Below are 24,470 nucleotides of genomic sequence, written 5' to 3' on the forward strand. Positions count from 1 at the left end.
TCAGCCATCTTCTCCATACAACGTGTTTTTGGTCTAAGGCTCAGTGATTACCTCCAGCAACAATAAGAGTTTTGTAATTTAGTCCGTCCGTTTTTGGACACAGTGCGATTAAACATTCATCATACGTGTTTATGTTGACCATCTAAAGTGTCTATCTAACCATGCTTTTAGAGTGAAAAACGCAACTCTTTACGCGAGTACTACCCTCTTCTGGGTCATTCGATATCAGCATGCCTCGGATATAAATACACTTCTATACTATAATCGATGTCAAGGACACAAGTGTCTAAAAATATTGAAATATTGATTTTCGCGGATATGGATAGGAAACTTATTTCACTCTGCAATGCGCTACTTCCATAGTTAGTGGAAAATAAATTAGATATCGCGAGGATACTGAGCGAAAACATTTATTCTCAAGAATTACTTGTTTATTTGGAGTACAGAGAGATGACTTTAAAGATATGGGAAAAATTAATTCCTCAGTGCGTGCGGAAGGAGCAATGAATAATTTCCTTCAATCCTTCCTGCTTCGTTACTAATAAAGTTGATTTGGTATTATCTCTATTTTATTTTATGATATTTATATTCTTTTCTATTCCTTTCTTAATCTCAACGATTTTGTTGCTTGAAACAACTGCGAAATAAGATTATATTTTACATTAAGCAGGAAAATTTAATAATTATTTTGCTGATATCTAAGGTAAAATCGTTACCTTTTAAAACTGCAATAACAATTTGCATATTCTACCGTTATTTGATTTTGTTATCAAAAATTTATAAAAATGAGAACAAGAACTTAACATTGTGTAAGGATAGCGGTTTGCAGTGAGAAAAGAACGCAAAATTAATCATATGTTCATAGCTTGAATTGTTTTGAATAGTTGTCTGTCAAAGCTTGAAAATGCAATAAAATCGAACCCAAATTTCATACTAATAAATTCGAACTCAAATTTCATTTTAACAAAATCGAATTCAAATTTCTCAAACTAACAAACAGCTAAACAGAGACATTAAACTGCGCAATGCAGTCCAATAAAAAAACCTTCCAAACAGCTGAAGAATGTATACAAATCAATGGTTGGTATAGGAATTCGTAGTAAAAACAGCTGCAGAATGTATACAAATCAATGGGTGGTATAGGAATTCGTAGTAAAAATAGCTGCAGAATGTATACAAAATTGCTAGAGATTTTGAATTATAAAATGATAAATGAATTTGAATATTGATATGATCATAATAGATTTACAAGGCGTTTGTATTTAGGAGGTTCCTGCAGCAGAGGCGGTACCCACCACAGAAATTTATTTGGGTGCGCGCTCTTCATGCAGGTGAAAGAGATAAAATGATGGGAAACCGAGGACGTAAACATATCAGCGGATTAAGACGCCAGAGTCCACCGCACGTCAGCTTCTTCGCGTAAACAATGAATTAAAAAATATTTTTCTTTAATATATTTTTATTTGAAAGATTCCCGATAATATCCGTAAATATAATCAGTTATTATTATTAATAATTTAAAACAACCCCAGAACTCCTCCCTCCTCGCAATATTCGCTGTAATACAATGGTGAGTTTAAATTTATCTTTACTGATTATCATTTATAACTTAGTTATTTATTTCTATTTAATTGCAGATTAAGACACAAAATGAGTCGCCACCAGACCGTAGCAGCGAATATCCTGATTGGGACGTTAAACGCAGAAAATTTCTCATGCACATTAACGATATATCAGCGCGTGTTAGAGCTAAAGTTTTACAAATATGGCAACACAGCGTCTCAATTGAAAATGCCGGAGTTCCTTTTAACTCGCTTCGTTTTCATTATTGGTTATATGGCATTGCTGGAAATGGTATGTCCTCCACATGACATCGATGTTTACAATAACATGATATACCGCCAAGAATTAACAGAATGTAAACAGGAGAAACAGAAGAGCCCTTTTAGGAATTGTAATGAAAACTGCATCAAAAAGAATAAATTAAATATGCCTGCCACCTAATCGTTGAAGCGTTTAACAAGCGCGGCAGCCGACACCAGAAGGTTTGAGTCCACAAAAGGGAAGTGAAAGCAAGAATAAATAAAATAAGATGTTTCTTTTTTACAGCCTGACGAAGGTTGGTAGTAGTAGTAGGTTCTACTGCTGAGGAATTAATAAACCAAAAAACATTCATAAAACAAACCTGAAAATCGGCCGAAGAAGCTAAAACATTTACATATATTTCAGGATTTTTGAAAACTCTTTTTTTTCTTCCATTTCCTCCCATTCTTTTACTTATTCTATGGGCATAACTTATCTATTTTGCAGTATTGTTATTGGCAAAGTTGGAGTCCCAATTCGAAAATCGTCGCTGAGGTTGTACCAGCGACATAGCACATTTAGTAAACCCCAGATAATTGATATAAAGAAATTCTCAACGTTATTTGGAAAAAAAGACTCTGCTTTCCTTAACGATATATAGCATTGTTATCTATTTGATAACAATTTTGCACTGCAAAAAGAGACGGATAATGAATTTGCACAATTTTTAATGCTCACCCTTTTGGGTTCGATAACAATTCTCTATTGAATAGTGAAAGCAGCTTTCATTTATTGGAAATATCGTGGTATACTGCATGCTAAACCCATGTGTTGGAAGTAAGCTGCACGCAGCTGATGTTTTACGACGTTTCTACACCCTCGATAGTGGACAAGCACCATTTATCGATTAACCGATAGTATTAATGTTGGATCTTGATGCTATTCGTCAAATTTTGATAGTAAATGCCGAACATTTTCAAGATCGCGGTTTATATAATCACCGTAATCACCGATCCATTAACACAAAATCTTATTCAATCAGATAGTACGGCATGGAAAGAACTACACTATTAAACTAAGCATTTATGGTTGAAAGATGTTAATTGGGGCCTTAGCATTTTCGAAGTTACACTCAATCGAATTAAAAGTTATTTGAAAAACTTATAAAATTTTTAATGTTTCCTCGCTTTTCATAGATATTTATATGGACGCTACTGATCAGTTTAATGAGATACATTAAACTGAGCATAAGAACTGCAATGCATTCTCAAGGCGGTAAATCATTAGTTTGGATTGGCTGTGTCGTACAAGTGGGATCGTCGGCTCCCTATTCACATTTGTTCTCATAAATTTCACGGGGAGTTTTAAAGCCGCTTACAATGACAAAAAATCATCAGTCAATATTTTCTTTTATTATATGTGTATATGTATATATATTTATCAAACTCTTTCCGAGTTCCCCTAGATACGAAATTATAATGTTTACAATAGAGTTTTAACAAAATATACCATAAAATAACTTATATAAAAACAAAATATAAGTTTATATACAAAACAATATTTTATCAAACGATGAATAAATGTTAAAATGTAAAATTAACAAGCAAATAAGCATTACTTAAGCATCTCAAGAAAACCATGTGCTATTAGACAAAGATAATAAATATAATAATTGTATAATTAAGAATTTAAAAAGAAACAAACGCAATTTTTTTAACAAAACAGAATATGATAAGAAAACAAAAAACCAAAAAAATTAAACAAAAATTTTTTTTTAAATTATTTTGACAAGAAATTATTACAAAAGTAAAAACAAAAAGAAAATTTTGTAAAAAATAATTTTAAAAAATTTTGGAAATTTTTTTTCTATACTCTGTACATACATTTATTACATATATACGACTTCTTTCTATTTATTGCTTTCTAAAATATTTTATTGATAATAGTAATTATTAAAAAACAAGAAAAATAGTTGAATTTTTTTTTTATATAAACTTAAACCCACAAACATACGTAAACTATTAAACAAAAAGATTGTGAAACTAAAATTAAAAATAATTTTCAAAGAAAAAAATTTAAAATTTCTTAAATGAACATTAAAATAACGAAATTTAGAAAAATACAGTAAATATATATAAAATGAAAAATTTGTAAATGACTATTATATATACATATGTATCTAAATTATTATATATAGAAACATACACACGAATACACACATACATACACACAAAAATACATTATTATTATAATTAACAATATTTAAAAATCGTTAAAATATAAAAATATATATATATTAAATAAACTATAAACAATTATAATAAACAAAGTCATGAGAATGATTGAAAATTGGGCAGACGTACAAATTTGCAATAGAAATTTACATTTGACTAAATGGTAGTTTGACGGATTTATGGCTGAGAAAAGGCTTTCAAGTGCGCCGGTTAAAATAGAAATCATCGCGATGACAAAATTTATGGCCTCGTTTGCGTATAATACCGTTTAGATATTTACAAAAATTCGCAAAGACCGTGAATAGCTAAAGTCAAAAGCAGAAGTCCTTTTGTCATTTCAAACATTGTACATATTTCGCTGATCTCAACAGGGAAGTAAAATGAATTCATCAAAGTTTTCGATAATTCAAAAAAATTAATTTCATTAAATAATTAATCCTAACATAGCGCATCCATGCAAACGTCTTCAACGATAATAAAAAAAAAACAAAAATTAAAATAGACATTATAAATAAAAACTATAGCATTAACGCTTGTTAAGTTATTGTGTTGCATAACGCTTATCGCATTCTAATTTTTATACCCACTATGGAAGGGTGTGGTTTGTATTCATTTTTTCATAACCCGGAAGGCTGCTTCATAAACTCCATAAAGCATATATATTTTTAATCAGTATAGTATGTTCCATATGTTAGAAACGACTCATGATCTCCACAACTAGTTAAAAACGACTCATTGCCGCCACGTGAAAAACGGCACAAGACTACCACATTTAACAAACCTTTAATAAAAACAAAATTAAAATCGACATGTGTTAAGACATGTTTTTTCGAATTTTCACGTTCACAAAGTACTTAAAGAAATATAATACTATAAAATATATAAAATTAACAAAAATATTGTTTCACTCCCGTATTGAATCGATTATAACATAGTGAATAAGAAATTTGTTTTTCCAAATTTTCAGGTATAGCAACTAATTGATTAATTGAGACTGAAGTAAAAGCGTTAAATTTTATTGTATCCCATAATCCCATAAAGTAAATCTCTCCCCTCGAGCATTTATACTAAATTTGGCAGTCCTGCGAATAGCTGCAAAAATGGGCAAAGACGGCCAGTTATGTTATCTCTTCAGTAAATTGTTTCCACAAATTTGTTAAGTGTTAAGAATCATAAGTAAAATTGCGACAGATGTCAATGTTTTCTAAAAGTTTATAAATTGTTGGAATTTGTGCCTCATTTTAGTTTTATTTTATTAAGTGCTTGTATAAAAACTCATGGATTTGTCATTCAATTCAGTGGATTATGTAGCGTGAGTGTATATGAGGAATTTTTTCTGTGAAAAATCGAAGTTTTTTGCTTGGCGTCTGCTGCAATAAGATCGAACATTTTTTACAATTTTTATGATTGTTTATATTCCAATAGTTATTTTTTTATATTATAAGAAAATTTAAATGAAATAAATATTTAAAGGTTTGTGCAAGTAAAGGCAAAAGCATACACCAAAAAGGTGGGCGTGACAATTTTTCATCCATAATTAAATATAATTCCGGTTAAAGTGAGGAAAAGTTCATTAAAAATTAACGGTAAGTCTAATAATATGTAAAGTTTTGCGGATTCACTCCTTGCTATTTGTGGTCATTTCAAACAATGAGACATAGAAATTGACCAAGATGATTAATTGCGCAGAGCCTCTTTTTTTTCTATCTTTTTTTTTTATTCGCCAAAAATGTTGCTTTTACTGTGACTTTTACAACATATCTTCTTTAATACGAAAAATAGAAACAAACGCTTGTTTTTCGCTTTAAGGCGGCAAAACAAAAACAAATATTTATGCCGTTAAATGAAGTCTGCAAAACTGAGCAGAAATATTGAAATGTGAGAAAAAGAAAGTGCAACGAGAAAATGCTACAGCAATAAGAATTAGGGTTGTTTACCGGAGTGTCACCTCGACGGCCCGCATTGATATTCAAAAAAGAATTTTTTTAAGATTTTAAAACAGGGCTTTATGTTTGGGTTGATGTGTTTTATATTTATAATTACCTCCAAAAAGTTTATGTTCCATTTTTATAAAATTTTCGGCACTTCTTGATTAAAAAACACCTCCTTCCCATTTGACTGGAATTGGCAATAGTACTGTTGCTACCAATTGTTCCTATTATAAATACTTCTGGATTACGCAATAAAGCCTTAAAACTAACTTATCGAAATAATACGGAGAAAAAATCAAAAATAGTTCACAAACGCTTGACCTCCTGTTTTTATTACTGTGAATTTATGTTTAAATGAAGAGCCATGTTGCAATATCCGTACAAGGTATTTGAATGTCTACGGGCAACGTATGTGTAAAATTCGATGGATAAAACCCACACTCAAAACCTAGCCAAACTAAGGACTGCACGCCTTTCGAATGGCGTACAATTGAATTCTTAACATCCATCAAATCATTGATGTAAATTCATGCGAAATCATTCATAAAAAGTTTTCACGTTGTTAATTCGCATTAAATGTTTTTTTTATTTGCTAATGTTTTTTCGATTTATAAGTAGTTCGAAAGTATGCCGCTAGGAACGCAGTTAATAGCTGTTTCGCAAATAGGAGCAATTTTTTATGGCATTACAATCTTTCTATGGAGTACACATGAAGATTATGAAATTGTCATTTTAAAGTCATGCTGCTGGTACATTTTCTAATTCAATGCGATTCTTTAAAAAAAAATACAAAGTAGCAACTCATAAAAAAAAAACTAAAAATACAAATGAAAAACTCTTAACAGCAGGATTTATGTGCGACATTTGTGCTTTTTCCTTGAAATCAGAGAACTGAAACCCAACATTTTATTGCTTTTTCATACATGGCGATAAGTCAGTTTTTTGCAATACATAAAACATTACTGCGAATTTTCGGTTGTTGGTTTGCTGAATAGAAGAAGTAGAAGAAATTATGGTAAGAGCTTAACTTACTTCGCTCAATTATTTTCTTATCCAGAATTTATACAGGGGATTTGCCATCGATTTTTGAACAGCGCAGTATTCACCCTGTTTAAAGTTGATGAAATTTTGACCGAGAAATGGCTAAATGCATTTTCTTCCAGTGAATTTTTAATATCGCCTTATCAAACAAATTTTCAAAAATTCCGAAAAATTTCCTAATATTTATAAATCTTACATGGTCCTATAAACTGTTTCACTTTAACTTTAATCGATCCATTTTGAAGATTCCGCGAACGTGACGAAGAGCAGATAACGCTACGTTAAGAAGGTACAAGTTTCAACTTTTTTTTCCGTAAATTTACGTTCTCGACCATGACAAAGACTTTATAGACCGATGAAAGGATGCAGGAATGAACAGTATTTTCAGGCCATATGCTAAGAGTTTCTTTAGCGTAAAAATAGGACAAAGTAGCAAAAAAAAATGTAAGTAAAAATTAAAAGTTTTAAAAGATTTTTTAATAGTTAGCTATTTCTTATAGTTCGGAATATTTAAATATTTAAATGTTATCATTGTGTTAAGCAATTGTTATCTGAATATATATTTTAAGCACCGGTATGAATGAAGCATACGTCAAATTACCTATTTATTTGATATAATCTATTAAAGGCGATGATATCGCGAATTTGGTAACATACAATATTTTAACTCAATTTGTACGTTTCCTCGAAGTTAAGTTAATAGTTTGGTAAATTAAAAAGGAAAAAAAGTTTACATATGTAAACACCCCATGCTATTACTAAATTTGTTTCCAACGTCCTGTAGTCAATGTTGTAAACGTCAATATACAGGGTAGACCAAAAAAGGCATTAACTAGTTTGCAAAGCTCTTCAATTCCATATATTGATTATCATCTTTTGAATCTTATTCGAGACAGTAATTGATGACGTCGAATTTTATTTTCAGCTCCATTGGGCTGATTTATGCTATTGCAAAAATTACTCAAGAAATTGCACAAATCGATTTCAATTTCTAGTAAATCCTTCCGAAAATAATAGCAGGCAATGCAAAATATAAATATAAATGAAAAAATGAGACTATTCTATCCATCTAATGCAGCATATGTGGCTTGCAAATATCAATGCCGTCGAATGGAATCTACCATAGCAAACAGCAAAAGTTTATGTTTAGCTTCGTGTGCCATTTTTACTGCATTTATTTTTGTTTTTTTTTTTTTTCATTTGCTTCTTTTTCGAAAAGATATTTTTAGATGAAAATGTGGAATACACAAGGGCCTAATTTTCAAAAACTGCATATAATAGTTGTAAAACGGTTGATTTCATTTCAACAAAATTGTATTTTGCTTGCATTTCTTTTATAAGCTAAACTGGAAACTTTAGAAGCAATTCCCTTAATATGTATAAGAAATCAATAAACGTTAAAATATTAAAATTTGTGTCCAATTTTTCGTAATGGTAATGATTACCCCAAAATAAGAAATTCACATCCTGCCAAAAAAAAAATTGTGAAAAAAATGAAAACGACTTTAAATAAAACATCTTGTAAAATTTTTCTAAAAAATGTGCAGAAATTAATGCACACGTTTGATGACAATTTCTTCATTGAGGTTGCGTCGATGCAATCAGAATTTCTTGAAACGGATGGACATTGTCGAGAATTGTCAAACATTTGAATAAATTTTAGGGTATTTTAACTTTTAATTGTAATGAAATAGGACAAATCTTATTTCGATAAAGGACGCATAATAGCAGAAATAATGTAAAATAATCTAAATGCTGCATTGCTTTGACCTTCCACATAAAAAATCTGCAAACTATTTTATGAGCTTCTATTACGTTAGATGTGTCATGACATGAGGTGAAGTCAATAATGAAATACCTAAAACCGATGTTTGTTACTTTATCGTATTACGTACAGACGACATTTCCCTCAAATTTTATGCCTATCCCCAAAGGGTGAGGGGTATATTCATTTTATTAAAACGTTTGTAACACCTAAACGGAATCTTTAGAGATCCCATAAAGCAAAAATAACCTTGATCAACATCAAATCCTGAATCGATATAAACATGCCCATTTATCCATCTGTACTTGCACGCAGGTTGGCATTGAAAATGGGCCAATTTCATCAAAGGATACGCCTGCAGTACTACCTAAAATCAGGGTATCTCTGTAGTTAAAAAGTAATAAAAAATTGATATTTTCCTTTTTAATCATAAATCACGCCACATAAATCTATAAAATTTGCGGGCGTGTATTCTATAAGCATTGCATCTCTATAAAAAAGGAAAAAATCGGACACTTCTACTTAATTTTATAGTGTGTTACAGGCTCATTTCTTTTTCAAAACTTTTGTAACACCCAGAGGCAAGCTTCAAAACCCATATAAAGTGTACAAGTTCTTATCTAGTTTCGAATTCGAAGTCTAGTTAAGCATGTCCATCTATTCATCTGTCCATCTATTCGCCTGCGCAACTGTTCCGAATCTGCGGTGACCATTCCACTGTTCCCAAAAATAAAGATATCGTTTACAATTTTGCAAAACCTTTTGAAAATGACCCAAAACGGTAAAGGACACGCCTAGGCAACAAAAACTGTGAAAGCGTTTTCTTTCTATGTGTTTCCTTGTTACTCACACCCCATACAACCAACGCCCACCCAATATTCTAAAGTATGAACATTTAGTTCTTTCCCTTTTGTTTAGAGAACATGAAAGATTCGGTGATGAATATATAAGATTCGGTCATGACCGAATGTAATTTTCTTACCTTTTTTTTTAATTACGTGTTTAATTTGCTATCTGTCTAAACAATAATAATAAGCAAATGTGGAAATATAGCAGAGATTATTGTTCCCCAATGGTGACCATGCAGCATTATACACATGATGTTGAAATAAATAAAAAGAAACCATAAAAAATAATTTAACATAACAACATAAAATAACAAAAATAAATTAAGTTCTAAATAGAAGATCCAAAGTATGCTGCCTTTAAAACAGGACCATCCAGGACATATGTTGCCAAAGCTTTTATGTGATTATTCAGTCTGGAAAGGTATTTTCAACAACCGCGTTGAATTAGATTTTTAATGAATAGAAAATGCAGGTCATCATGAATAGCTTTGCTGCTAACGAACCATGGAAAGAGAATCTTAGATTCATAATTTTGGAGTATTTCAATATTAGAGTTACTGGCTGCTCGTCACAATTACATGGCGTACTGCCAAATGGGTTGGAGGATGCTCTTGTATAAAATGTATTTATTTCTTAGACTAAGTTGAAATGCTGGACGACTCTTGTGCTCTTTAAGTCAAGCTGCTGGCGTCTGGCTTCTATGTGATTTTTCTTCTTTTTTTTCTCGTTTGTTGAGTGGAGAAGGACTAATATGATTTTTGAAAGTTAATCTTTGCTCAATATGTAAACCAAACCTGTGCAAAATATTTTGCACAGTTGCTGTTAGAGTTGGTATTGCCATTCAAAATTCTGAAGGACGACTACTTTTATTAACATAAACGCATTATGTGCATAATTTTCAGCATTTATTTTGCTATAAAATAAACAAAAATTTTTCATAAGAAAGGTTTATGAGAGCACATAATATGAAAATAGGATTGCAGCATATGTCGCGATTATAATATTGTCAGCGATCGGAAAATTATATAGAATACTGGAATTAGAACATTTCCCCGCGACACTCCATCACCAATTAAAGTTGTGACTTGAACAAGGGAATGTCTGTTTTGCAAATGTGAGTTGGAAAAAATTTTTTAGGTTCGAAAAGAAGCCTCTCACCTTATCGAAAGCCCTTTCCACATCTGGTAATACATTAACGCGCTAGTTTTTACTTTCAATGGCTTCTCTAATCCACGAAAAAAAGAGCATACCATTGCTTAATGAATGGTATCAGGTTTATTCTTGAACCCGAACTGGTGGTTTTCTCAAATATTTTAGAAAAAATAACCATTCCAGCGATTGTCTATACGAGCTTACAATTTCTGACTCATTAGGCTTAGACACCATAATTATTTCAGCGCTTTTTTATTCAATTGGAAAATAATTCCAACTTAACGTATTTGTTGAAAGTTAATGCTAAGAAAATGACTTAAAGATTTTGTAGTTATTCCACTTAATATAATCATAACCCGGGGATTTATTAATGTTTGGTTTGCTCGCGTCATCTTTGACTTCAGCAATTGATAGGTGTGTGGTAGGCCAATCTAAGGGATGAAAATTACAATATTCCTTCTGGGTTTAAGTGAGAAAACTTTTCGACTTTCCTAGGCTTATCTGTTAAAGTCACTTGGCTAAGATATTTATTAGCTCTTTAGAGATAGATGTTGTTTAAAAAATTGTCAATTTCCTTGTTCATTTCCTTGTTCAGCCCTTTGTTGCTTCATTAAAATTCCTTTTATCCAGACCATCCCTACTGCTTTGCTATTGTCTTTTCAATCTTCCCTTTTTCTGATCATTTGCCTTATTTCAAGGCTAAGGCTTCATCCTCAATGTGACTGACAGTCATTAAATTATATCCATTGATTTTTGAGTGAAAGCCAAATGAGTTTCTGATATAAAAAGTATGTCGATAAAATCTTGAGGAAGAAAAATTTCTACTTCGTGGATTGGACATGATTGGACAGTCCGTTTTCATATCATATATCATCAGCGAGACTGAGAGAGTCATCATATTTATAAGACTGTTTGCTATCTCAATCTACTTTTTGATCGAATCCTCAACTTTTGAAAACGGATTAGGGGTTTTTAATATATCGTATTCGTATTCATAATTAGGAAGATTATTTGATTAGATAGATTAGTGTAGCCTATAACTTGACAATATAACTTCAGAAATAATCAGTCATCAGTTTATCAGTCATGACCTTTTTTAAGTTTATCGTGCAAACATTAGCAATACTCTTTATATCAATATCGCATTTAGGTTGTCACAGTATTTGTGCAAGGACCAGCGATTAACGATGTTATTCCAATTTTTCGCAAGCACCCATGTGCACACACACGAAAACGCAGGCGAAATCCGTTAAAATTGTTGAAAATTTGACGATGAATAAGAAATTGTGATAATACAAAAATATACTTTTGCTACAGTATGAATTCCGTAAATGAATACTCCTGGGTCATTTAATTATGTGATCGAAAAACATCACAATGGAACTGTTGCCAGGGTTAAAAAAATTTAAGCCACTTATGCCTTTGCCTTATATAGTGATTGGTATCCGAAATTCTCTCAAGGGTGAAGTCAAATTTTGTCATTCAGCTGTCTGCATTTGTAGTAATGCTTTTTATGCTTGACTACATTTTTGATTTTCGTCTAGATTTCCTCAATTTTAATTAATTTTTTTATTTGAAAAAAAATCGACAAATTCCTTCTTTTTTTTTTTTGAAGCTTAAGTAATTCTCATCTTTTTTTTTTAAATTTATTTTTTCTTTCTTTACACGCTATTCAATGTCAGTATTCAGTGTTTATTTAAATTGAACAAAATCCTCACGTATTTAAACGTTTTTAAACGGCTATCGTCCAAAAACTGATCAAAAAAGAACGAATAAAAGCAGCGCGTCATAAATTTTGAGGCACTTTTCTCGTTCCGAGAGAACTTAAGATGGCCGAAGATACCGAATATAAGAAGTTGCCCGTAGAAGACCGTTGCGTTCACAAATTATGGAAAGCGCGAGTTGATGGTTACGAGGAGGCTGCCAAAATTTTCCGTGAAATCGACGACGAGAAATCACCAGAATGGATGAAGTTTACGGGACTTATTAAGAAAATGATTGTTGATTCGAATGCTGTCGCTCAAGAAAGGGGTTTAGAGGCGGCATTAATTTTTGTTGAAAATTGTGGACATGCTGGTAAAACTGTAGGCGATGTTATGTCGGGAATTGTGCAGAAATGTATCGCTGCTCAAAAAGCTAAAACTAAAGATTTATCGGTTCAGATAACCTTGATGTACGTTGAAATTGAAAAGCAAGAAGCTGTTACGGAAGAACTGATCAAAGGTATGGATCACAAAAATCCTAAGATTGTGGCTGCCTGTGTCGCTGCTACAAGTTTAGCTTTAAAAGAGTTTGGCAGTAAGGTAATCGGTGTGAAACCTCTAATTAAAAAATTGGCGCCGCTAATGAGCGACCGCGACAAAACTGTGCGCGATGAAGGCAAACAATTAGCTATAGAAATTTACAGGTGAGCCTCTCCTGTTGTGGAGAAGTTATATTTGAATAATTTATTTTTATTATACTATTAGATGGATTGGGCCTGCAATGAAACAGCAAATCTCTACACTCCCTCAGGTTACGATTAAGGAACTGGAAGAGGAATTTGATAAGTTAAAGGGCGAAAAAGCTGAACCTAATCGTTACTTAAAATCTCAACAAGAGAAAATACAGCATCAGACAGCTGCCGTTAGAGATGATGAGGATGTTGGCAATGGTAAGTATAGGATATTAAAGGAAATTTACATAATAGTAAGTTTTTTCATATATCATTAGATGATGACGTCGATGCTGGTATCGAAGAAATTGACCCCATGGATCTTATTGATCCTGTTGATATACTCTCAAAGATTCCAAAAGATTTTTACGAGAAATTAGAAGAAAAGAAATGGACAATTCGTAAAGAGTCTTTGGAGATTTTAGATAAATTACTTACAGAAAATCCAAAATTAGAAAGTGGAGATTATGGAGCTGTAGTGACTGCTTTAAAAAAAGTAATCACCAAGGATACTAACGTTGTTTTAGTGGCTATGGGTGGTAAATGTTTGGCAATGCTGGCTAAAGGTTTAGGAAAACGCTTCTCCCCCTATGCCATGGTAATTCATTTCATTGCAAATAAAAACATTTTCTAATACGAAGCTTCCTTAGGGCTGTATCCCATCTTTGCTCGAAAAGTTCAAAGAGAAGAAGGCTAATGTTGTCACAGCTTTGCGTGACGCAATTGACGCTATTTATCCATCCACTAGCCTAGAGGCCATGCAGGAATGCATCGTTGAATCTTTGGGCAGCAAGAATCCGAATGTAAAATCTGAAACGGCTTCATTTTTAGCTCGCGCCTTTTGTCGCACACAACCAACAGTTATTAACAAAAAACTTTTGAAACTTTTGGTTACCACTTTAATTAAAACTCTTAATGAACCAGATCCCACAGTCAGAGATTGCTCTGCTGAAGCCTTGGGTACTTTGCTCAAGCTTATGGGCGACAAGCAAGTGAGTCCCTTTTTGATAGATGTAGACAGTTTAAAATTGGCTAAAATCAAAGAATGCCAAGAGAAGGCCGAGATTAAAGTTAAAATAGCAGGCGTCAAAAAGGAGCGGCCAGCTACGGCACCAATTAGCAAAGCGTCGTCTGGTGCAGCCACACCACGGGGTGGTTCTATAGAGCCTAAACCGGTCACACGTCCCGCTACTGCGGGAATGAAAAAGGTCTCTACAAAGAAAACAACCGTTACGGGCGGAAGTGGTGGGGGTATTCCCCTATCAAAAAGTGCCAGCGCTGCTAGAATGTTAACAATCGAACGTGAGATGGCCGCGGAAGAGATTCAATCTAAAGCTGAAGAAATTTTTACTGCAAAAGATTTGGCCAGTCTAAGTGATAGCAACTGGAAAAATCGCTTGGTCGCTGTGGAAAATTTACAGCAGCAAATCGTTGATTTTGATCCAAAAATGCAGGGAATTTCTCAAATATTAGTGCGCACTATTAGCGGACGCAAGCCCGGTTTAAAAGAAATGAATTTTCAAGTTTTAAAAATCAAATTAGATATCATACGCACTGTAGTCGAAACATATCCGACTACATCAACGACTGTAGATGTTGTTATCAATGAAATTACAGAAAAACTCGCAGATATTAAAAACGGTGGTTCGGCTGCTGAAGTTCTAACAGCATTTGCTGAAGCCACCAAGTTGGACTACGTAGTGGGCCGTGTTCTTTCGTTTGCCTTTGAACAAAAATCTCCTAAGGTACAATCAGAAGCTCTAAACTGGGTTAATAAGTCCATACTTGAATTCGGCTTTCAAATACAGCCGAAATTTTTAATAGAAGACGTACGCAAAGCCGTACAAAGTACTAATCCTACAGTTAGAGGTTCTGCCATTGCTTTAGTGGGGACCATGGTTTTGTATATGGGCAATACTTTAATGATGTTCTTTGACAATGAAAAGCCCGCTTTAAAATCTCAAATTCAAGCAGAATTTGATAGAAATTTGGGTGAGAAGCCGCCGAAGCCGGTACGTGGTTTGAAGAAAGGAGAAAATGTTAAAAATGTAGATGCGGGCGTTGGCGGTGATGTTGCCGATGAGGGTGATATTGATGGAGAAGAAGTTAACGAGGACGAAGAGCCATTAGAACCTATAAACTTGGTTGATTTTCTTCCTCGCGTAGATATTTCACCCCAAATAACTGAAGCTTTATTAAAAGAAATGTCAGATAAAGATTGGAAAACTAGGAACGAGGGTCTAAACAAATTGCAAGCTATTATCACCGAAGCACGATTAATTAAACCCTCTATTGGTGATTTGGCACCAGCTCTAGCTTTACGTCTGGTAGATTCAAATGCTAAAATCGCGCAAACTGCTCTAACTATATGCGAGCAATTGGCCAATGCTATGGATTCTGGCTGCAAAAATTATGTTAGGGTGCTTTTTCCAGGGTTTCTGCATGCGTTGGGGGACAGCAAGAGTTTTGTAAGAGCGGCTGCGTTAAACTGTATCAACAGTTTCGGTGAGAAAGGAGGCTACAAAGAATTTTTCGAAGGTAAACAAAAAGTTTATATTTGAGACAAGACTATTAACTTCATGTGTTGCAGGGGAAATGCTCGCGGATGCTTTGAAGACTGGTTCACCTGCCTTGAAAGTAGAACTTTGGGCTTGGTTAGCTGAACGTTTGCCACAAATGCCGCCAAAGAGCGTATCAAAGGAAGAATTAGTTTCTATGATACCACATCTTTATGCGCACATATGCGACCGTAACGCCGACGTACGAAAAAATGCTAACGAGGCCGTTTTAGGCATAATGATACATTTAGGTTTCGACACTATGGTCAAGGCTTTAGATAAGCAAAAACCTGCCGCTAAAAAAGACATACAGGTGGCGCTAGATAAAGCAAGACCTAATTTGCCAATTAAACCCTTGCCTAAAAGCAAGCAACAAGCTCCTCTGTACGAAGAGAAGAAAACCTTACGTGGTGGCGGTGGGGCATCCTCTAATAACGCCCAGAGTTCGAAAACAGCAAATGGAGCAAATAAGAACAATTCAGGAAATGCTAAAACCTTAAATAATTCAGGATCACGCAAGAAGGAGGAAGAAGTGGAAAACTCTCCCTTATTAGTCGTAAACAATACCAAGAATCAAAGGTTAATCGATGAGCAAAAAATGCGAGTGTTAAAATGGACGTTTACAACACCCCGGGAAGAATTCATTGAGCTCTTGCGAGAACAAATGATATCGGCTAATGTCAATAAAGCACTCATGGCGAACATGTTTCACGATGACTTTAGGTGGGTCTACGTTAGTCATTAAGTTGAAATGAAATCTTTTATAAGAATATTTTTTTATGCAGATATCACTTGAAAGTTATTGAAACTTTAATGGAAGATTTACCTCAAAATCCAAAAGCTTTAATAAGCAATTTAGATTTGATATTAAAATGGCTGTCATTACGTTTCTATGACACTAACCCCTCGGTCCTTATTAAAGGTTTAGAATATTTACATCAAGTCTTTGTGACGTTGCTCAAACATGAGTATATTTTGGCCGATAATGAAGGAAGTTCTTTTATACCCCACTTGTTACTTAAAGTAAGTAAAAATTAAGATGCGATAAGCAATTTGTGGTCTTATGTTTCTTGTACGCTATTACGCATAGCTGGGTGATCCGAAAGATACTGTACGCAACGGTGTTCGCTCTTTGTTACGTCAAATTTTAGTAGTTTATCCATACAACAAGGTTTTTATTTACGTCATGGAAGGTTTAAAGTCTAAAAATGCCAGACAGCGTACCGAATGTCTAGATGAGTTGAGCTATATGATTGAAAACTACGGTCTTACCGTTTGCCAACCTTCACAACAAGTCGCTTTAAAAGAGATTGCTCGTCACATTTCCGATCGCGACAATAGCGTGCGTAATGCTGCTCTTAATTGCGTGGTACAAGCTTATTTCCTTGCTGGAGAGAAAATTTATAAACTCATCGGTCAGTTGAACGATAAAGATCTATCAATGCTGGATGAACGCATTAAACGCGCCAAAAGGCCACAGAAAAAATCTGACACCAGCCTTAACGTTAGTGGCAAATCTTCAGGACAAGTACATCAGGAAAGCATTGAAATCGACGAACCGTCCACTAATGGTTGCGATGAGTTGCCACCACCCGAAGAACTTGATCAAAGGTTTGTATTTGCTTAAAATTGAACTGCAATTATAAACAAATTGAAAAGTCTTTGTGCTAGTTTTCACTGAGCATGATGACCGCTTAATGAAAAGAAAAGATATTTTTCTCTTTCTCTGTGTCTTTCTTTCCCTCTTAACCTCTTAATGAGAATTATTGCTATTAACAATTGTTTAAGTTTTTGATTTTGTTTTATTTTTATTTTTTTGGCTTTAGTCATGAGAACGGAGAGAATGAAAATGAAGATAGTAACAGCTCTCAGGATGAAAAAGAAGTGCGCGCAACTTCACTAATAAGACAAGCGTAAATTTCATTCATTATTTTTTCAGTTCTTCCATTTTATATATGTGTTTTTGTGTTGCGTTCTATTATTCTTGTTGCTTAAGAAAAAAGAGTGAAATCCTGTCTCTGTCTTTTTTTTTTTTTTTATACTTTTTTTGTTATTTTTTTTTTTTTTTTTTTTTTTTTTTTTTTTTTTATTTTCATTCATTTCGTAATTGGTTGAATTTGTATTACATATGTTGGAACATCATCAAAAAAAAGCTTGCATTAGTTAGGAATTTCGGCTTTTAAGCTTACTGTAATTTGTTTGAAGTCGTCAAAAATTCATTTAGGATTGAATTGTTTTGTAATTCTACTGAAAATGTTTTGTTTCACATTCACATCTAGAACTTTTGATCAACCTTCAGCAACAATTATTGGTTCTTTGGGTCAGCAGCAGCTACAACAGCAACAACATCAACAATCTCATCCCCCCAAACCTAGCGGTCCGTTTGGCTTAGATCCGAATGTTATATCAGAAATAGAAAAAGACTGGATACGTGTCGATCAGGTGGAACATCTTGAAGCGCCACGTGTAGATATTTCATTGCTCTTTGAACCCATTAAAGTAATTTCCACAAAGGACGGTCATAGATATCCCCAAGATAAATTCGATCAGTTATTAGCCCGTTCGCGTTATATGCAACAAGCTGCAACAGGCGGTTTGATCGGCAATATTTCACCTTATATGAACCCCCAACAGCAGCAGCAACAATATAACACACTTTATCAACAAAATTTGGTCAACCAACCACCCAAGTAAGTAAGACTTACCAGTTTCACATGACGATTAACTCCCACATAAGCACTAAAACTATGACTGAAGAAACATCACATTCCACTTTAGTGATATCGCAGCATGATCGCTTTTACTTATTATTATAGGCCCTTTCTAAATTACTTTTTTAAGGAAAGATAACATAATTTGTCAGAAAGGTTTATACGGAGTTGACATAAAAGTTGCAAACACCATTGTATTTCGATCATTCCACACAAATTGATATATTTCTAATGAATTAAGATTCCGACTTCGTTCCAAATACATTTGTCCCTTTTATGCATTTGACTTCCATATGATTTCGCAAAATTGACGATTTATTAAAAGAAATATTTTAGCCAAAATATTTGGCTCACTATTTTATAGTACGAATGCCGTGCATAAGAAAGGCTAGGTGTTTATGCAAGGAAGAAATCTTTGTTTATTGTTACAGCAAGAATAAGCGTAAAGCGATTCGGTCGAGATGAATTAGTTGTTAAAGTTTAAACTTTTAGATGCGATCATATTTTTCTAATATCGCTTGAAAGACGGAAAAGAAGTTCAGAACAAACAAGACATACACAAACCTGCATATGTCGTAAAGATTGAAGAAAAATTCATTGTACTCTTCGCCGTTGGTTCAATCGGTGACTTACTATCTGTATAAAGACCATATATAAAGTACAAAAAGCAAGAAAATTGCCCAAGTCTTGGATTGAATGTGTGTGTGAAATACAGATCTAGCGCATTTCTCCTAAAACAACATAAAAAAAAAAGGAAAAACCTAATTTCTATACTCAAAACACAAAAAGTAAAGGTGTTCTCAGTTTAAGATGTGCCTTCGCCGTGCCCTTAAATACGTTTGGAGCATTTTTAATAGCGTTTTTAATACGTGTAAGGACTTTTAATGTTTTGGCCGCGCTTGAACTCGATATTTTCATTTTTGCGAAAGAGACAATGTTTAGCAATGCTGTGTAATATAGAAAGGCAAACGAACCGACGGACATTCTCGGGTGGATTCTGAATTTCATCTTGGCCAAGACTTTATACACTTTACATACACTTTAAAGCTTTTTTCTGGAAACTACAAAGGCTTTGAGGAGAAAATTAAATTTTGCTACACTGTAATATTATCTGGAGGTGGTAGTTTACAGTACTAAATGATCGCCTAGTTTGTGACTAACGAGAAGTAACAAACAGTTTTATTTTCTTCGTTTTTGATTTTTCAACATTAACACAAACACACTTTAATCGATTCAGAATCTGGTGCCGATCGCAAGAAACTAACTCTTACGCGTATTATAGGAGGCTTTAATCGAAGTGTATGGATGAAACGAACGTCGGAAAGAATTTTTTGTTTCACCAACAAATATATGCAGTCAATAAATCTTCTTTCGGTATGGCCTTTTTCTTCTGAGATTCATTTGTTGAAAGGTTGCGAATTTCGCCAAATAACGGCTACAATGAAAAAGCAAATCACTGTGGGTATCAAATGCCAATCATCACGCGAACGTTTCGGCAGTGCTTGATAATATTTTATTGTTAATTGCTTTCCCAAAAAATGTATTTTTACACTGAAGTAAATCGAATATACTGAGGGAACTCTATAGTGGTAGTATCCTTCTTCATTTTTTGTGAATGGCTTAAAACTATTCTTATTCAAGCGCCTTTCGATTCGAAGAAGGGTAACAAGTTTTCCCCACTGTTTCTAAACGAACTACCCCAATTAATTCACCTAAATGTATTTTAAAGTGCCGTTTCGCTTCTCCTATTGTTTGCCGTGAACCATGTATAAGTGTGGGCTCCTTGTCCATAGAAATCGTAAACTGTTTGGTAGCATATTTTTGTGGAAGCATGCTGATTCTCTCATAGAATAATTATATAACCTAAAAAAAAAATTTTAATTTATTTCTTTTGCAAAATCTATTTCAGTCTAGCGGATGTTCTACCGAAACATGATCCACATTTAATTAAAATTATTAAAGCCGTAAGCAGTACGGATACTTTGAAGGCTAGAGCGGCTATAAATGAATTATCCGAAATTATAGAGTCACCAGAGAAGCAAGCAGTACTAAGGGATTACGAAGAGATATTCATACAGAATGCTTTAGCGCAGTTAAAGGTAAACTTAAGCGAAGATCAAAGAAGAAAAGGCTAAACATTTGTAGCTTGGTATTAAAATTTTTTTCAGAATCTTTCTCAAGTGCCTATAGCCGAATCTCTAGTTGTCTATCAACCATTGCTTTCCATCCTGTACTCATTTTTCCACTCGAAAATGTTGGGAAAAACATTAAGCGTTGCCTGCATTAAAAATCTCATGTCGGCTTTACTGCATCTAATGGCTGATCAGAAACTCAATACAGGGGATGATGGTCAATACAATAAAGTAATCAACGGTATTTGTTTGAAGGTTCTTGACAAATCTAACTTTACAAGTCTGAATTGGTAAGCTCACGTCTTAACAGAGATTGAACTGAATAACCGTAAGAATTTGCAAATTTGTGTAGTGCTTTGATACGTTTATTGCGAGAAACTTGTCCCAGCGCTGGCCTACCAAAATTCACAGATCTCTTAATGAAATGTATCTGGCGAAATGTTAAAGCGTTGCCCGAGCGTAGTAACGATTTAAATTATGATGCGGTTTTATTAGAATTACACGAATTCATGTTGGCTTTGCCAAGCTCATGGTGGCAAACCAGACCTTCTGATACCCCATTACGTACTGTAAAGACTATAATTCATAATATGGCTAAGATTAAGGGCAATGCTATACTTCAACATCTCAATCAAATACCTACACATTCTGAATTGCATACTTATCTCATTAAAATTTTAAAGGTAGATAGAAATTTAATCATAAAATATTAACATTTACTATATAAAACCGGAATTATTTTATTTGAAATTAGAATTTGCAAAAAGATGGCAATCTACCTAGTTCCTCGCCGCAACGTTCAACTTGTTCCAAAGACGTGCATACCAAGCAAAGAATTACGTATCAGACACATGAGACTATGTCGCAAATATTTAAACTGATATCGGATAAGGAAACCAAACAACAAGGCTTACAGAAATTGTATGACTTTAAGGTGAGACTTGAAATAAATTGATCCATCTTTTTAATGTAATAGTTATATGGTTTTAGATGAAAAACCCTGAAATCGATGTTACTTCTTTTCTAAAAGGAGCGAGTCCAAGTTTTCAAAAGTACATAGAAGAAGGCTTAGCCGATATCCAACGCAATACCGGCTCGCTGAGCTCACAAACTAATCCACAAAACGCACAAATTAATGATAATCGGTTGGGTACGTAAAAAAATATAGTAAAAACACCAAAGAAAAAACGCTTAAAAAATTATAATCACTTTATTGAATATTCGGTACTATGCAAGTTGTAGAACAAATTGTACATTGCTGTCACCTCCGAGTAATTAGTCGATCGCAAACTTTTTTAGACCGTTTTTTTAAAAGGCCGCCAAAAATAAATAGGAGATTTTTGTTTTCTCTTGGACGACGTATGGTAAATGTTTTTTTTAATATAGCTTTATATTTAAACTTTTGGCCATAGTAAACATGAAAGCCTGAAGACAAAACCCTAGGCGGACATTTTCTAGTGCGCATTACTTGATCTTACAAATCCAACTGAACTAATCTTGGTTTTACACCAATAGATGGGAAAGCGCTTGAATTCGAACGTTAGAGAAAGCGTGAGAATCAAATTAATAAGGAAGTTTTCGATAGGATTTCGATAGGAAAATCTGCAGAAGACATTTATTTTTTTATTGAAATAGTAGACGCATGGATGTATATTTTCTGCGAAAAGTCTTTCACATTTAAGCTGTATACTTTCACATTAAGACTGTTATGCATAGATATGATATTCTCACTTGTTGCGTGCTTATATCTTGTTAATTTGTTACAATACACATTTATAGATAATATAACATTGAAAATATAACTGCTCTTTAGGTTTAGGATACATAAGGTTGCGGTGACCAAAAGCTGCAAGAAATCTGTACTGCCTTCTACTTTCGCCAACTTTAAAAGTCAACATAAAAGCAACAAAGTCATAACATAATCTGAGGGCGTACCCACTGTTTATAAATATAGCAATCTGAATTAATATTTTTCAATTTAATTAATTGACTATGCATGCGATCAGCAAATTTTTGCAATAAAAATTCTTTTAATCAAATAGATGCAAATTACCAACAAACATCATCGGTGAGCGAAAGCCACAGCAGCGGTTTGAGAGCCGACCCCGATTTTTGGATGGATCGTTTAAATCAATTAAAAGCGAAAGCTAATATGCCGCCTCATCGCAATGCGGACGGCTGTCTGTTAACTAGTGCCCACATGATGGATAATAAAGTAGTGGATGAAAATCTCAGCTTCAATAATATGAACACTCAAAAGGTTTCCCTAATAAGAAGAGATGTAAGCATTAGATAAACAAATGAAAAAGCTATTTAAAAAGAAATATATAAAACTTTTTGACAGAAACCGGAAATGTCGCCCAATCGTTTACAGCATATACAGGCCAAATTGGCACAAATCAAAAAAGAGAATCACACTTAAAGGACAAGAGAGTAGGTGGAAAACGTCCTTGTAACCCCTCTCTCTTAGTCTACCTTTTTTAAGAAAGGATTTATATATAAAGTATTTAAGCAGCAACCTGTTATAGAAGATGTTAAGAAGTTTATATATAATTATTCTTATACTACTAAAAAGTCGTGAAAAAAGAACCTCTATTACTCTTGGAAATGAATTTCTAAATTCAGTTTTTCTTACCTTATCTTTGTACTTTGCGCGTGGATTGGTGGTTTGTTAATTTATGAAAGACGTAGTGGAGCATTTAAATGTTGTGCCCCTTTCCCCCTCTCCCCACCCTACCTTCATGTTCATTACCGCGTTTAACTTGTTCAAAGTGTTATATACGTACTGTGCCGAAATGAAATGAAATTTTCTTAAGATGCCTTGCGGCATTGCTTCAATAATTAAATCTTAGTTTAAATGTCTTAAAAATTGTATTAACCTCTTTTACTTAATGCTCGTAATAATTGTATATGTAAACAATCATCTATTCAGTAATAAAAAAAACCCAAAATTTGTGTTATTAAAAAAAAACGAGTTGCCGTACAAATAATTTTTTTTTTTTTTTAAAATGGTTTATAAAAGAGCATTAAATGCAATTGAAGCGCTCATACACATAAATATATAGAGTAAATATTTTCATACGACATAAAGACTCTAACAGAACTAATAACATAAATAACAAAGTAAACAAAGATTTCAAAGCTATGTAAAACCACGTATTAAGGTTGATCGAAAACAAAGGATTACACGAATAAATATTAATTTAAAATACACTTAGCACATTTTAGTGCGTTAATAACAAAGAAAACTTGGCACTTTCTAGCTCATCAAAGTTTTTATGAGGGAAAAAGAGTAGTAGCTTTGCAGAGCAAATAACATCTCTTTCATAGTATCAAGTGCTAACTATCTATAGTCAGTCCATCTTGGTTTAATTTGCTTAAGATAAACAAGTGTACATGTATCCATATCATAATTTCTTTTAGTAAACAAGAAAGACTTTATCGGGCAAGCTAAGGGATTATTGGGATTGTAATGATTCTTCTGCAATAGATGATAGATGTTGTTTAGCAAAAACGAATGGAAAGAAGACTTCATTCTTACCCGCTTTATCATTGATACCCTTATGAAAAAGAGAAAGAATTTAATAGAACTAAACTATGAATTGTGACGTAAATGTTTGGAGAGCTTTAATCAAAGTATTATATGAGCAATAAGAAGATGCAAAATTCGTTAGCAAAATTTGGTTAGATCTTTACACTTCAAATTTGTATACGATATGTATTCGAGGACTTAAGGAAAACGCTTCACTTTGTTCGAAATTGTAAAGAAAATGTAGTGAATTATAATGAAGCTGTCTAGCCGTCTGCTGGTTTTTTCAATATCGATCAGTTATTTCCGTAAAGAAAACCAAAAGCGTAAGA

The 24,470-nt window shown here is 33.4% G+C and overlaps 1 protein-coding gene across 4 annotated transcripts; it reads left to right on the forward strand.

Moving 5' to 3' along the window:
* Positions 1-5,159: 5,159 nt before the first annotated feature.
* On the forward strand, positions 5,160-23,818 carry LOC119641461 (protein mini spindles). 4 transcript variants are annotated; one of them, XM_038040159.1, is made up of 18 exons: positions 5,160-5,349; positions 5,511-5,623; positions 12,457-13,181; positions 13,243-13,427; positions 13,487-13,806; positions 13,859-15,746; positions 15,799-16,489; positions 16,552-16,789; positions 16,857-17,377; positions 17,593-17,679; positions 18,046-18,456; positions 20,387-20,576; positions 20,646-20,899; positions 20,962-21,292; positions 21,364-21,543; positions 21,600-21,759; positions 22,652-22,890; positions 22,954-23,818. In XM_038040159.1, exons 3-18 carry the CDS (start codon positions 12,604-12,606, stop codon positions 23,029-23,031), a joined length of 6,351 nt encoding a protein of 2,116 aa, XP_037896087.1. In that variant the 5' UTR covers positions 5,160-5,349; positions 5,511-5,623; positions 12,457-12,603; the 3' UTR covers positions 23,032-23,818. The 4 variants fall into 4 exon arrangements, with proteins under 4 accessions (XP_037896087.1, XP_037896089.1, XP_037896088.1 ...); XM_038040161.1 differs by lacking the exon at positions 18,046-18,456 and having other exon boundaries at positions 22,954-23,045; XM_038040160.1 differs by lacking the exon at positions 17,593-17,679 and having other exon boundaries at positions 22,954-23,045.
* The last annotated feature ends 652 nt before the right edge of the window (positions 23,819-24,470 follow it).

The sequence above is a fragment of the Glossina fuscipes genome, unplaced genomic scaffold (genome assembly GCF_014805625.2).
Source record: "Glossina fuscipes isolate IAEA_lab_2018 unplaced genomic scaffold, Yale_Gfus_2 150, whole genome shotgun sequence".
Lineage (NCBI taxonomy): Eukaryota > Metazoa > Arthropoda > Insecta > Diptera > Glossinidae > Glossina > Glossina fuscipes.

What these genes read in the sequence shown, in the direction of transcription:
- LOC119641461 (XM_038040159.1), top strand. Translation starts at nt 12,604, where the DNA reads ATGGCCGAAGATACCGAATATAAGAAGTTGCCCGTAGAAGACCGTTGC. An exon ending in TACCCCACTTGTTACTTAAA is followed by an intron (nt 16,790 to 16,856) that starts GTAAGTAAAAAT and finishes TATTACGCATAG; the next exon opens with CTGGGTGATCCGAAAGATAC. An exon ending in ATGCTTTAGCGCAGTTAAAG is followed by an intron (nt 20,577 to 20,645) that starts GTAAACTTAAGC and finishes AATTTTTTTCAG; the next exon opens with AATCTTTCTCAAGTGCCTAT.